This window comes from Dipteris shenzhenensis, chromosome 9, assembly GCF_047967505.1.
Source record: "Dipteris shenzhenensis isolate YYH24624 ecotype China chromosome 9, Dip_SZ_1.0, whole genome shotgun sequence".
Classification (NCBI taxonomy): domain Eukaryota; kingdom Viridiplantae; phylum Streptophyta; class Polypodiopsida; order Gleicheniales; family Dipteridaceae; genus Dipteris; species Dipteris shenzhenensis.
The window spans coordinates 26,863,237-26,878,025 of NC_141604.1; the positions used below are offsets into that span (position 1 = coordinate 26,863,237).

A 14,789-nucleotide genomic window follows, 5' to 3' on the forward strand; every position below is an offset into this window, starting at 1 on the left:
ATATTTCTTTTGGCCAGGGATGCAGAAAGACATTCATAAGTTTGTAACAGAATGTCTTACGTGCCAAAAGGTAAAGTATGACAGGCACAAGACCCCAGGACTTCTCATGCCGCTGCCCATACCACAGGGACCATGGGAAAGTATTGCTATGGCTTTCATCTTTGATCTTCCTAGATCCAGAAACGGCAAAAATGATGGAATATGGACTATCATTGATAGGTTCAACAAGCAGGCCCATTTCATTCCAATAAGAAAAGCCATTAAGATAGACCACATGGCCAGAGTGTTTTTGGCACAGATCTTCAAGAACCATGGGATACCTAAGTCGATTGTTAGTGATTGAGACCCCAGGATGACTAGTTTATTCTGGAGAGCATTATTTGATAATATGGGGACAAAGTTGGACTTTTCATCTTCTTTTCATCCTCAGTCTGATGGACAAAGTGAGAGTGCCAATTCCACGGTATTGGATCTTCTCAAGTGTTATGCTTCCGAGCAAAAGATCAAATGGGAAAAGTATCTTCCTCTTGTGGAATTTGCATACAATAACACTGTTCATACTTCCACTGGAAAAGCTCCATTCGAAGTTATTTATGGAAAGGTGATTTTGCCACCTATTCTCAAAACATAGGATGAGATATTTGCAGCTGACCAGTATGTTCGAGACTTAGAAACAGCTTTCTCTCGAGTTCGGACAGCAATTGAAAGATCTCAACACAAGCAAGAGAAGGCAGCAGATAAGCGCTAGAGGGAGATGAACCTCCAGGAAGGAGATTGGGTATTACTAATGTAACAAGACTGCTCCTAACTAACAGTAAACACTACTAAGTTTTGTAGAATTTGCAGGAGAGTTAAGTAGTGTAGTACCTTATGTTTAGGAAAAAGGGTAAGAGAGGAAGATCATGGGCTGGATCTTCAACAGAGACTTGTGAGGGGCTGCACAAGGACAGAAGGAAGTCAATCCTTTTTAGAATTCAGCTGAGTATTGAACTCTTGCTGTTTATTCTATTTCAGTAATGAAGTACAAGTCATGAATGAATCGCCAAGTACAACTAGAGCCCTTATATAGGTATGGCCCAAGGTAGTACAAAGCAGTATTGCTTATGAGATTACCTCCTAGGATGCCACGTGGCAACTTATGGTATCCCCAAAAAAGGAAGAAAACACTTACAAGCCAATAAAGGCCTTTCTACTAACTTTTAGCCTAAGTAAAAAGTAACCCTCTGTTACAATCCTCCCTCCTCAAATAGAAATTTGTCCTCAAATTTGAAAGGCTGTAACCTAGACATACAATGCTCCTTGTAAACCTGAACAGCTCAATTCTGGTCATATCAGCTGAACAATGAAGTTTCTCAATCAAATACCTCCCTGTAGGCATGCTGATCTATAAATGGATCATATAATATTCCCAAGAAATCAAGCAATCGGGTGGAAGAGCTATGCTGTCCAATATAACAGATCTGATCATATAATCCAGTGAGAGACATGCTGATCTGAGAAAGGATAGTGAATGCTGGCTGCAGCATGTCCATATATGCTATATAGCAAGAGAAAATCAAATCTGCTCATAAAGACTCAATTTTGGCCATAGAATTCAGCTAAGCAATTGAGGGTACTGCTCCACAATTGTAGATGGCTGCCAAGAAGACTCCTCATCAGGTAGACCTCTCCATTTGATAAGATATTCCGTGTAGGACTTGTTCCTCAACACAGGATCTCTAAATTCAAGGATCTTCTCAAGTATATACTCAATTTGGCCCTCTTCATCCATAGGAGGTAGCTCTTCCATAACTTGCTCCTTAGGCCCCAAATACTTATTAAGCAGTGATACATGGAATACTTTGTGTATTCTAGAGGATGGTGGGAGCTCCAACTCATAGCCACTTCCCCAACTTTCCTCAAAACCTTGTAAGGTCCATAATACCTATGAGCAAGTTTAACATTGGTATTACATTTCAAAGAAGCAAGAAAAGCCCTAAAAGCAGCAGAAAAAGCTAGAAAGCTTGGTTTTTGTATAAAAGTAGCTTTTAGGAAGAACAAAAGCACAAAATAGCTTTTAAAAAGCACTAAAGCTAGAAATAGCTTTCAGAAAGCAGGGACTGATAGAATTGCCCAGGAGCTCACATAGTGTGGTGTGGGATGTGGAATCACAGACTTCTTAACTTAAGTGCATAGATGTGCAAGCAAGTAAATAGACAATGCTCAGAGACAAATATAGAAGCAACACTTTATATTTCTGTCCGTCCACAAAGTAGGACAGGATACAATACCAAAAGATTCTCCTACTAGATGTCAAGCACTTCTAGATCTCTGAGCCTGCGTGCTCCACCTCAAGCGTATGTAGACTCTCTGTCCAGAGTGGTTCTCTCTACCTTACTGCCTGTAGATCAGCCAAGGTAGGCAGCACTTACTAGCTCGGTCTGCAGCTCTCTGTAGGTCTCTTTCACCTCCTGGGAGTAGGCACAAGAAAGCCCTAACTGCTGCTCCTGTCTGCTGTATGTTTGCTGCTCCAAAGGATATGAAATGAGGCCCAAAGCCTCTCCTTTTATAGGCCCAAGGCCTTGCTGCAAAAACCAACCAGTCTGGACGACTTTCAGGGTATGTTTGGGCCGACCCTGTCTGTAGGAATATATGATGTAGGCAGCCCCTTTTAGCGCCCTCTTTTCCAGGGCCTTTGGCCCACACTCCAAGGGCTTTAGCCCTCCTTCCAAGGCAGGGTCCCAGCCCCTTCTGTCTGCCTATATAAGGCTTGGTTGGCCGGCTCCAACCAGCCCAGCCAGCCCAACCAGGATGGCCGACCCTCCTGCTGGTACACCTGCCTCTGCTGTGCCCCTTTCTAGCACCCTGTCTGGCCACACGTGTGCACCTTTGCTGCGTCACATGCCGCCTCAGTCCACCCTCCTGTGTCCCTCTGTTAGGGGCCTGTTCCAGCCCGTACAGAGAGTCCTTGAAGCGCCTCTGCCAGGCTGCTGTGCTGCCCATGTGGCAGCCCCTTTTGGCTGTCCTTTCCTGTGAGGTGCTGCCCATGTGGCAACCCCCTCCCTTACCTTTTCTTTTGGGCGCATGCCCTAGGTATCCCTCCCCCATGCTCTCCTCATGGGGGCTTACAAATGGGAAGGTGACCTTTCTAACACCCCCTCTTACCGACACATCTCAGCCCAATGCCAACATGTCGATGACGATGCTCCAATAACGCCCTGGAAGAAGTCCTCTGGAACATTTCGATGTCGAAATCGTTTCCTGGCTTTTCATCTAGTGGCTCCTGCTCCACCAGGTCTGGTTCTGCTTCCGCACACCATCCTGGTACACACTTCCATCTTTGGTAGCACCTCTTGGCACCACCTCCTTCGATCACGTTCCCGCCTTCGAACTCGAGCAATCCAGCTGTCACGATCTTCCAATTGTCCCCCTCATCATGAGTGAACAACCTGGCATCTTCCAGGCACCATGCTATGAGGGTTTGTTTCAACCCGTCCTTCCTTTGGCAAGGTCTGCAACAAATGAATATCTCCAGATAACCTGGACCATGAACTCTCACCAAGTTCTCAAGCAAGTACTCTTCTGGCTTCAGTACTCCTTGTCCATCAGCTTCCAGCAATCTGTGTCCGAGATTTGAAGAAGCGCCCATACTTTGCCTTCTGCTTTGGAAGAAGGCCAATTCCTTCCAATCTGAGACAAATGAAGAGCAGAGTCTCTCCACAACATGCTATAAAGACTCAAATGTAGAACATCAAGTACATACCAATCTGCCGTACTGCATGGGTGCTTGCTCTGAAAGCAAACTATGCACCTCATCGAGGCACCCACCAATAGCCTGTGTAATCCTGTATTGTCCCCTTTTGAAGTACCACATCCATCTGACCATGAGACCCCAGGGCACTCCATGGAATCCACCCTCGTGTCAATGTCAACCACCACGCGCCTGAAAGATACCAAGCACTCCATGCTGTCCGTCACCTTCACAAAGGCATCTGACTCCTCCTCGTCGACCACATCTCAATGTCAGGCATTCTCACTATGGTTTCTAGGTCAACATATCTGACCTCGGTAACACACGCAGATGTAACTAGGAACAACTCTTCGATTACCACATTTGCTTTGGCCTTTGTATCACCCTCTGAATCTCAATCGAACTCCTTCCTTTTGTTTTTCTAATCCGCCTTCTTCTTTCTGCAATCCTTCGCAAAATGTCCTGGCGTGTCACAATAGAAGCACTTCTTCTGCTTCCTCTTGGAAGTGTCCTCGTCATCAAAGTTGTCTTTCTTGGACTTGCCACCGTTAGGCTTGCCCTTTCCTTTGTCAACGTAGTCCTTCGCCAGCAATGCCTTGTCGTCTTTGTCGTTGTTATAGAGCTTCTTCCTGTAGCGGTAATGGACCCAACTCATCAAAAGTCAGAGGTTTGGTCCTATGTCCTGCTGTCATAGTTGTACTGTCGTAACAAAGCTCTTGAAACTCCGAGGTAGCCTCCGCATTACCATCAAAGCCAAATGGCATGAGTCCACCTTCTGACCAATTGATGCCAGTTGATCCCTCACCACCTTGACCTTCGTCAAGTGGCAATGTACTGAATCTCCCTCATCCATATCAAGATTGTAGAGCTGATGCTGAAGAAGTAAGATCCCGGATGTGTTGTCTATCTCGTATAAATCCTTCAACGTGACCCTCGCCTCTACTGACGTCTCAACCATCTGGATGTGAGGAAGCACAAAGTCCACCGTACTCCCTATGATCAATGCTAGGGCATGGGCGTCTCACTTCCCAAGCTTCGAGCTCCTCTCTGTCTACTGCCATGAGTATCTTCCCCTGTCTGTCCACCATGTCCTTCGGCTTGCCTCCACTCTGGTTGTCAATTTCCACAGCTTCCGAACCACTAAATGACTCCGGATTTTCACCTTCCAGATTCGGCCAGTTTGTCCCGTCCAGTTTCCTAGACTCTCCAAAGTTAGGGATGGTGAAAGAAAGAAAACTGGAGAAGGAGGAAGGGAGAGCAAGGGATGAAGAGGCTGTAGAGGTCGACATCTCTGCTGCTAAACCACACAGCAAAGTTAACCGAACTCAATCTTCAGTAGACCAAAACTCTGAATGCACCTGACTGAACCTGAGTCACCCTCCTTCTCGCAAGGGTACTATCCTCCAGTCGTAGAAGTCGATTCCCAAGAGCTTCTAAATCAGGGTCATCCTTCAGCAAGGTCCCTGACTTCAAGCTCCCACACCTATGAGCCTCCTACTTGGGCTCTGATACCATGTTAGAAATTACCCAACAGAGGGTACGCACAGCAGAACACTGATAGAATTGCCAAGCAGCTCACAGAGTGTGGTGTGGGATGCGGAATCACAGACTTCTTAACTTAATGTGTATAGATGTGCAAGCCAATAAATAGACAATGCTCACAGACAAATATAGAAGCAACACTTTATATTGCCGTCCATCCACAAAGTAGGACGGGATACAATACCAAAATATCCTACTAGAAGTCAAGCACTTCTAGATCTCTGAGCCTGCGTGCTCCACCTCAAGCGTATGTAGACTCTTTGTCCAGAGTGGTTCTCTCTACCTTACTGCCTGTAGATCAGCCTAGGTAGGCGGGGCCTAGGTAGGCAGCACTTACTAGCTCAGTCAGCTCTCTATAGGTCTCCTTCACCTCCTGGGAGTAGGCACAAGAAAGCCCTAACTGCTGCTCCTGTCTGCTGTAGGTTTGCTGCTCCAAAGGATATGAAATGAGGCCCAAAGCCTCTCCTTTTATAGGCCCAAGCCCTTGCTGCAAAAACCGACCAGTCTGGATGACTTATAAGGTCTGTTTGGGCCGACCCTGGTCTGTATGATGTAGGCAGCCCCTTTTAGGGCCCTCTTTTCCAAGGCCTTTGGCCCACACTCCAAGGGCCTTAGCCCTCCTTCCAAGGCAGGGTCCCAGCCCCTTCTGTCTGCCTATATAAGGCTTGGTTGGCTAGCTCCAACCAGCCCAACCAGGATGGCCGACCCTCCTGCTGGTACACGTGCCTCTGCTGTGCCCCTTTCTGGCACCCTGTCCTGCCCACACATGTGCGCTTTTGCTGTGCCACATGCCGCCTCAGTCCACCCTCCTGTGCGCCTCTGTTAGGGGCCTGTTCCAGCCTGTACAGACAGTCCTTGAAGTGTCTCTGCCAGGCTGCTGTGCTGCCCACATGGCAGCTCATGTGCTGCCAATGTGACAGCCCCTTTTGGCTGTCATTTCGCTGTAAGATGCTGCCCTTGTGGCAGCCCCCTCCCTTATCTTTTCTTTTGGGCACATGCCCTAGGTCTCCCTCTGCCATGCTCTCCTCATATGGGGGCTTACAAATGGGGAGGTGACCTTTCCAGCAGGAAGCACATCATATATAGGAGTACTATGCATATTTTTTTTAATGATAGATCCAAATTCCAATACCCTTCAAGGTTTTGTGATAGTGATTGGGCTAGAAAGTCCACTGTGGATGCAGTTTTTCAAATCAGGAACGGATATCATGGATGAGCAAAAAGCACAACATTATTGTTCTTTCATCCACAAAGGCCGAAGATATGGATGCTACCAAAGCAGTGTGTGAAGCACTCTAACTTCAAAGACGCTTGGTGATATCGCATAACGAAGCAACCTGCATTTCCCATTAAATGTGACCATCAATCTTGCATTGCTTTGGCCAAGAATCCTATGGATCATGCTAGAACCAAGCACACTGACATCAAGTATACTTCACTAGAGACAAAGTGGAGGACAGACAGGTTCAAATGATCTATTGTCCTACAAAGTACATATCTTCACCAAGACACTACCAAAGGAGAAGTCCTTTCTTTGCAGATACATCCTTAGTATCCAAGCAGAGAGGGATTGATGGTGCATATGATGCCTTTACGAATTGAGTAACCTCAATCATCATATTTGGTTGTCAAACAGTAGGTATTTTGGTGACTAGGAGCAGGACTTGTGTAACCAGTGTTTAGGGTCTTTTGGCTATGTCATGGTGTAGCTAGCATCATTATGCTCATTGCTCAAGTATATTGGGATTACCCGTCCAAGTTTGTATAAGCTGTTCTCAATTGCATAAAAACTTATGGACAGCACATGTGCCTTAATAACTCATGAGTACACATATAACCAAGCCCTTAGAAGTTATGCCAAAACATCTAGAATCTTTGTAATTGAATAGACTCAAAACACTTAGTTAGTCAAAAGCAATTCAATGAAACTGACAAATTTCGACAAAAACCAACCAAGTTTATCAAAGCATCCAAAGACTTTTGTTTTACTCCCAAGACAGTTACATCTTGTTGTTACTTAACTCTACTTTGAGGCAATGCCTCCTTTCCTAAAAGGCCTATATTTGTTCCTCTGCAAGGAAAGAGACCACATCGACACCTAGTGAAACCTGGAACCCAACTCTCTCCATGTGTTTCTTACTTACAGTGGTGTTTCACTCATCCAGGTTGTCTCCTCTTGCTACTCAATAATCTCCTATGTGATTGTTTCAGGATCATTTTTTACAAGAGTGACTGCAGAAATTGCATAAAAAGGTGAAAAGGACATGGCAGCAGAATGACCTGAGGCCACCAGACAATAGCAGCACAAAGAAGCAGGCCATACACCACAGCCTGCTAAGCTAGCAACATTAGAAAAATAAAAAAAGAACCACAAGAAAAGAATAATAAAGCCCTTCATGTGAATTCGTAAGTTTATCTACACACGTGAGGCTTCTAAACTAATGAAATATCAAATTTTCTTTTAGGTAGACACAAGCATTGTAAAACACTCTTCATCTCATCACTTTAAAAAAGAAAATTATGTATTCAAACCTGAAGCAGTGGAATGTGAGGCTGGCGGATGTCAAAGAGCAGCAAATGCTGTGTCGAAGCTGCAGCAAACTGATACATGCCATCATAGTCAGCTCTAGTGAGAGCTGTAAAGCGATCTTTTCTTTGTATTTGATTGCAGAAGGATGCTAACCCTCCGGCCGAACCAATGTTAGCTTGAGACCGCCTGCTACCAAGCTTGTGTCGCAAATCAACCAAACAAATGTCCTTGCATCCAGCAACCAGAAGAGTTTGTGGATGCCAAGCATACTCACATCTCCACCATGTCTCTTCAAATGAAGCATTCTCAAGATTCACTCTTCTTTTCTTGTGTTTGCTTTTGAACAAACGGTCACTATAGCTTGAGGTTGTGTCACCTATGCAACACTCACTTCCCAAAAACCTTGAAACCCTTTTAAATTGTTCACTCTTCAAGTCAAAAATTTGTACATCACCATTTTCAAGAATTACGGCAGCTTCCCCTGGAACATGTGGGCTCCACGTAGCCTTGAATGCGGAAGGGTAAATCATACATTAAACATCACAGTTAGAGACCGCATCTCTTGCTTATCTGTCATGCAAAACTCCCGAAGGAATAGATAGATAGCCTACACATAATAGAGGACGGATACTAGAAAGCTTACATGGGACGTGCAATGTTCAAAAGTTGCAACTCCTTTTGAACCAAATGAGATAAAGTCATTCTGACAAGCAGAAGATTCAAAGGTCTATAAGATTCAGGGAATGCAAAAGATCAAATATCAGTCAGTTTCATTACTGGAGTTAAAACATGTCTTCAAAGAAACTGTACAGAAGCATTATATTACAAGAGTGGTCCAAATGGACGTTTGAAAACAACGGATTCTATTGATTTTAATCAAAGCCTAACAGTTCTGCTAGACTCTAGTACATCCATATCATTTGATCTCAACATCTCTGATGTGGGCATGTCTATGTCTGTTATTTCAAAATTCACTCGTTGGATGGTACTAACACCTATTGCTTGAACAAGTCACTGGAACTTGTTGGATTGCTTCTGCCCCTGCCTATCTCTTATTCTCTTCAACTCCTCTACTTTATAGACCTTCACAAGAGTGGAATATATCCAATCTTACAAACTAGCTATTTTGTAAGACAAATGAAAGAACAATGATAGAGAGAGAAGGGGACGATCAGGTCCGAGGTGTCACTCTTCATATGGCTCACTGGATATAGAGATCACAAAGACCATGCCTCCCACCACAGCGAGCGACGACTTGACAAATAGAGACATGAGATATTCTCGCATCCCACCTGGAGAGACATCACGACATCTGACTTTGTATTTTGGTGCTAGTTTTGATTTTTGAGTGTTTGAGCTTCTTAGCATTCAGCAAGGGCCCTAGCGAGCCCTTTGCCTTAGTCCACAGTGGCTTGTATGAGTTACTCTTTTAATTGACCTTTGTCTCGTGGGCCCGTGAGGCCTCCTGAAGACATAATACATCTTTCTTTCTTTCTCTCTCTCCCTCAGCCTACATGGCTTGTCTTTTGATTGTACTTTGTCTCATAGGCCCATGAGACCTCTTGAAGACTTAATATATCTTTCTTCTTCCTTTGTTTCTTTCTATCTCTCCCTCATATATGAGATCAACACTATTGTTGTTTTGCATTGTAAATGTGTTTGCTTTTGGGCCTCACATTTCAAGCTCAGCAGAGAGTCAACCCAAGTAACAATATCATAACAATACAATCCTCCCACTTTCACGTATTTGCAAGAGCTTTCAATCACATGCACCAATGGGACACCGAATATAAAGGAGAACTGGAACTTTGTTATGAAAGGTCATACAAGATGAGCAGCCGGAACCAACTCGAGAGCAAGAACTCCCATATACTCACTTCACCTTGAGAGCTTGAGCTCCGTCTCTCAAGCTTGAGTGGTTTAACCCAAAAAACCTAACGCCAAACAAGGTTGACCTGATAGGGCAGCCACAAACGCACCCAAAAGCTTATCCTTGATTTAGGAACGCTTGAATGAGTGGCCACACACCCTCTAAGCTACTAACCTCAATTGCAAAATTTGCCTTCTCATAACGAGAGGCTTACAACTAGATTATGCCGAGGTGAGACATCTTGTTACACACAAACGTGTGTGACAAGATAGAGGCCTCTCATACATGGTGTTGTATTAGATTGTGAAGTGAACGCAAATGGCAACTAGGGCCTTAAGCTGAGCCGTCCTTGTAATTCTCTTATGTAAATCCAAGTGCCATTTTGATGTGAATTCTCCTTGCCCCTTTCTTCCTTGAGAACGTACAAACACTGAAAAGACAAACGGTGGGCTAGGACTGAGAGCACAATACAGCTATTTCCTAAAAGAAGTCTACGCCCGCGTATGACCAAGGGGCTTGGAGAGTTCTACATAGAGCCATCTTGTGATGTGTTGATGGTTCTAGATGTGGTGAAGGGGAGCTGCTATTTTGGGCACTAAAACTCCTACCAACGTTGTGAAATGGCTGGACTTACATTTTTGTACGCAGAGCTGAGTCCTTATTTTTGGACTCAACAAAATCATTAGTCAATAAACAAAAGCTTCGGGGAGTCGAGCCGATTTGGGGTTCTGGGCCCTAGTGTGTGAGCTGAGTGTAGTGTATTTATTGTTCATGAAGGTTTCAAGGCCTTGCATCCTTTTTTCGATCGGGTGCGCTAGTTTTGGTCGCAAATTAGATCATGAAGGCCACGTTTCAGTTTCACAAGGCCTCTCAATGATATGACATTGTGCATTCAACGTCAACGTCCACGTCGCGTAGCGTCAACTTGAAACATGATGTTGGTGGTGGGTTGGAAGCATTGGCTTGCGGGTCGCCTTCACGTTTCTAGCTTAGTGGATCTTGTTGCCTTGGACTAGTCTTGCTAGCCCACACCTTGGCATGTCCTAGTCTAGACTACCATTTACCTTCCACAACATGTCTCTACCTAGATCGTGCTTCATAGATCCCTCAAGTTCTACCTTCACTCCTAGGCGACTTCCAACGTGCAAAATTTGGTGTCTTTTGAGCACGTCTCCCAGTCCCAACGACTCTGGCTGCTATGCAACGCGCCTTGGATAGAACCTCCTTGAATTGCTGCCTTCTAAGTGTTGGCATGCAGCCTCACGGGCTCTGCACACAGTACCCGACCTTCCTTGGAAAGTTCACAAATTCGTAGTTCACTGGGCAAGTCCTCAACGCGACATCCCCTATACTCGCCAAATTTCGTCCCCACTCCACGCATCCAGCTCTCAAAACACACATCTTGCACCGGTCCTCTATGCTCTCCATCCTAGCCCACCATTTGTCTTTTCAGTGAGTGCACGTGCTCAAGGAAGCAAAGGGGCAAGGAGAGTTCACGCCAAAACTGCACTTGGAATTATGCATATGAGAGTTACAAGAACAGCTCAACTCATCTATGTGTGGTATAGGAAACCTACTCTTGATGGTCATATTATTGAGTGTGCGATAATCTACACATGCGGAATGAACCATCCTCCTTCTGAACCAGAGTGAGGAGTTGGACTGAACCAGCCCTTTAGACAACAAGTCTTGGACCTGAGTCATAATCTTCTCTCTCTATGTTGCACTTATTCGATAGGGTGGGCTATTAAATGGCTCACCCCTTGGTATAAGTTCTACTGATGATCTTCTGGTCTCTCAGGAGCTTCCCCGGCAAGGCATTCGAGAAACAATTTTTGAAGCTCTCAAGAAACTGAATTTTTTCTTTATCAAAAGCATTCAACTCAACATACATCTCTAAATCTTTTTCTTTAACAAAAAGTATGCGGAAACAAGAGACTTTATTGCTTTGCCAACAAAAATATCTGATACAATAGGGATAGTCTCCCCTTTGTTCTTAGCAACGATCCGTTGCACTTTACCCTTATGTACAAATCCAACACTCCCTCTGGAAGATGCAACTTCACTCCCTTGTGATGAAACCAAGGCATCCCGAGAACTACATCACAGTGCTTAAGAGGTGAATATAACAGTCTTCTTGATCTACTTAGCCCTGTGCATGCATTATGAACTTTCCAATCAGCAGGGTCACTAGGACAGGATCACCAAGAACCATCTGATCTACATCTAAGGCTCTACCCAGCTCTTCTGTCTTTAATTCCCAGCCTGAGGGCTACGTCTTTTGATATGAAATTGTCCGTGGCCCCAAGCAAGATTACAACTTTGAAGCTCCATCTTCCCTCCACAATCGGCTTTAGTATCGAGGTTCATACTAGGGACATTTCGAGCACTGATCCCTACTCGGTGTTCGTGTCCGATCCATTCGATACTTGGCCCATTCTGCATGGACTCAACCTTGGCACAAGTAGTTGCTAACATTTTTGCGTTCTAACCCTTTACTATCCCTTGCACCATCGGCTTGTCACCATTGTCTTTGCGTCTTCTTGGACCAGCTCATCTCCGACATTGACTTCTTCACGTTCATGGACCGTGGCTCTAGATCCAACTCTTGAACTCTCATAGCATCTTCGGTGACACATGCTCACGGCCCTTCCATTCCTTGGTTTGCTTTCCGTGTTCATCTCTGAATCCACCTTCAAGCTACATGTCACCTTGTTTCTTGACCATGCTCGCAACCAAGTCCTTCATAGCCCACCACTCCAAGTCACGATTCTTACCTGTTCTTCCTCTTGAGCTATCTCTTCCCGATTCATCCCATATCCTCGAGTCTCCCACGGCTCGTCCTTCGCGCCATGGACCTCCAGCCACATAGCCCGTTGCGCATTGCTATCTCTTCATCCTGGACCTCTGCGCCCAGGGTTCCTTGTTCATGACCCAAGCGGACACCTTCTCTTCATGCATAGTTACCAACCGAAACGGAAGAAACGGAGTTTCCGAGCCCCGCCGAAAAGGAAACGGAAGAAACGGCAATATGATACAATTTATGTATAAAAATTTATTTTTTATACATAATATAATTATCAATAGAGTGCAAATCATACATAATACAAATTACAATTATCTATACTTGAAGGCTGAAGCTTCAGCCTTCAAGCATCAATGCATCATTCATGATTCATGCCTCTATGATATCTAAATTCTTGAATGATGCTTCAATAATCTGAAATCAACATGTATCATGAGTCATGACTAACAAGTTTGGCATTACAAGAATCTGAAATTTAGAAGTTTGAAGTACTTTAAAGTTTAAACTTAGCACACAAGTTGAAACTTGAAACTTGAAAGTATTCAATGTCCAAACTCCATAGATGATCATGATTCATGATCCACAAATTTCATGATCATGACTCATGACTCATGAGTCATGCAAGACTCAAAATAAAAGCACCCATGGATGATATAAAAAAAAGCAGCAGGACTACAGATCATCTGCATCATCCATGGACTCCTCGTCATCGTCATCCTCTGCATCCTCAGATAAGCTTGAGGCATCTGTGTCACTGTCTGAAGAAGAATCATCAACATCAGGATCAGGACCATCGGGTGCAACTGAAGTACTAGCACCATCTCCAGATGGTTGAGTGTATGATCGTGTGTGGTGTGCTGGTGCTGACAGCTCCTCATACAACATGGTGTATATGTCCAGCTCCTCCCGTGGGATATCTGGTATGGCCTTCATCTTCTCCACGTCCACCTTGTCTACATTCACTTGGCGAGATTCGGGGCAGCTAGCGGTGAACTCAAGGAGACGGAGGTTGCAATGACAAAACACCAACTGCTCCAATTGAGCCGTGCTCAATCTGTTCCTCTTCTTTGTGTGAAAGAGGGCCCAAGTGCTGTAGTTCCTCTCACAAGGACCGGAACTGCAGTCCTGTGAGAGAACACGTATAGCAAGGCGTTTCTACCATAAGCCAATTAAGCCGAGATAAGTATCAGGAACTTGATAACTTTAAACATATTTGTAGTAGATAAAACTTCAAATTACTTAACGACTAAGCTCCAACTAGTGGCGTTGGAACTTGTCTCTTAGACTCTTACCAAAGTAGGAGTACAATTGCCATATTTCTCCCACCAGGAGACAGGTTGCAACTGTGTCTCTCGGAGCCTAGCCGTAGGTCGACCAAAGGAGAGGCTGTGATTGCGAACATCCTCCATTCTTCATTGCATCTTCAAGTCACCACCCGTCCAATTTTGTACATACTGTTGCATCCCCTCCTCCAACTCGTCATTCTCATATTGCTCTTGACTGCGCCAGAGCGGATGCAATACATGTGCCACCGCATGGATTGGGCGGTGGAACCAATTCCACCGCTTATTCCATATAGCACGGATGGACTCAACCCTAACTCATGCCACAAGAAATTAGAATGCATTATGCATGCAAAATTCATAGACTATAGATAATAGTACATACATAATATATATCTGAAAATTCAAGGCATCATGATAACAAATTGCCATTTAGTAACTGCAATAACTATACATATTACAAAAGTAAAAAGTCTTACTTATCAGGCAATAGGGAAGTGTTTCTGTTGAGGGCCTCTCCAATCTTGTCCATAAACTCGTACAAGAGCCCTAATGTGCTTCCCTCCGTGTCTGTGATGCGAAGCACCGTGTAGATAGGATTAATCGATTTGATTAATGCCTCCGCTTGATTCCACCAAGACTCATCCATGATCATGCGAAAAAATTTGATAGACTTTGCTTGGCCTCTATCATCCTAATCTCCCCACTCCCGAGACACAACCGTGCGCAACAAGCCCTGGCGCACTCGCACAAGCCTCTCCACCACTATGAACATGTAAGCAAACCTTGTGGCTGGAGGTTTCAATAGCTCAAGGTCACTGTAAGCCCGATAGATGCTGAGGACTTTGGGTCTCTTCGTGACAAACTTCACGATACTGCGGGCTGTGGAGAAGATGGCATCAATCCAAGGTATCTTCCCTAGGTCCTCGATCAAAAGATCAAGGCAATGTGAGGCATAGGGTGCCCACACAATCTTAGGGAACTCATCTTCTAACATGGCACCCATTGACACACAATTGCTGCCATTA

General features: G+C 44.7%; 1 protein-coding gene across 4 annotated transcripts in view; it reads right to left on the minus strand.

Annotated features, from left to right (window-relative positions):
* Positions 1-14,789, minus strand: part of LOC147898448 (TATA box-binding protein associated factor RNA polymerase I subunit C) — a 57,802-nt gene that overhangs the window by 25,367 nt on the left and 17,646 nt on the right. For 3 of the 4 annotated variants that reach the window (XR_015541563.1, XM_087379463.1, XM_087379461.1), the window contains 2 exons: positions 8,446-8,505; positions 7,805-8,308 (listed from right to left, as the gene is read on the minus strand). The exons of the other annotated variant lie outside the window; for it this stretch is intronic. Coding sequence is in view for 2 of the 3 variants with exons in the window: in XM_087379463.1 (XP_087235589.1) it covers positions 7,805-8,308; positions 8,446-8,505 (564 nt within the window). In the remaining variant the exon portion in view is untranslated. The remainder of the gene's footprint in view (positions 1-7,804; positions 8,309-8,445; positions 8,506-14,789) is intronic. 4 annotated transcript variants of the gene reach the window in all.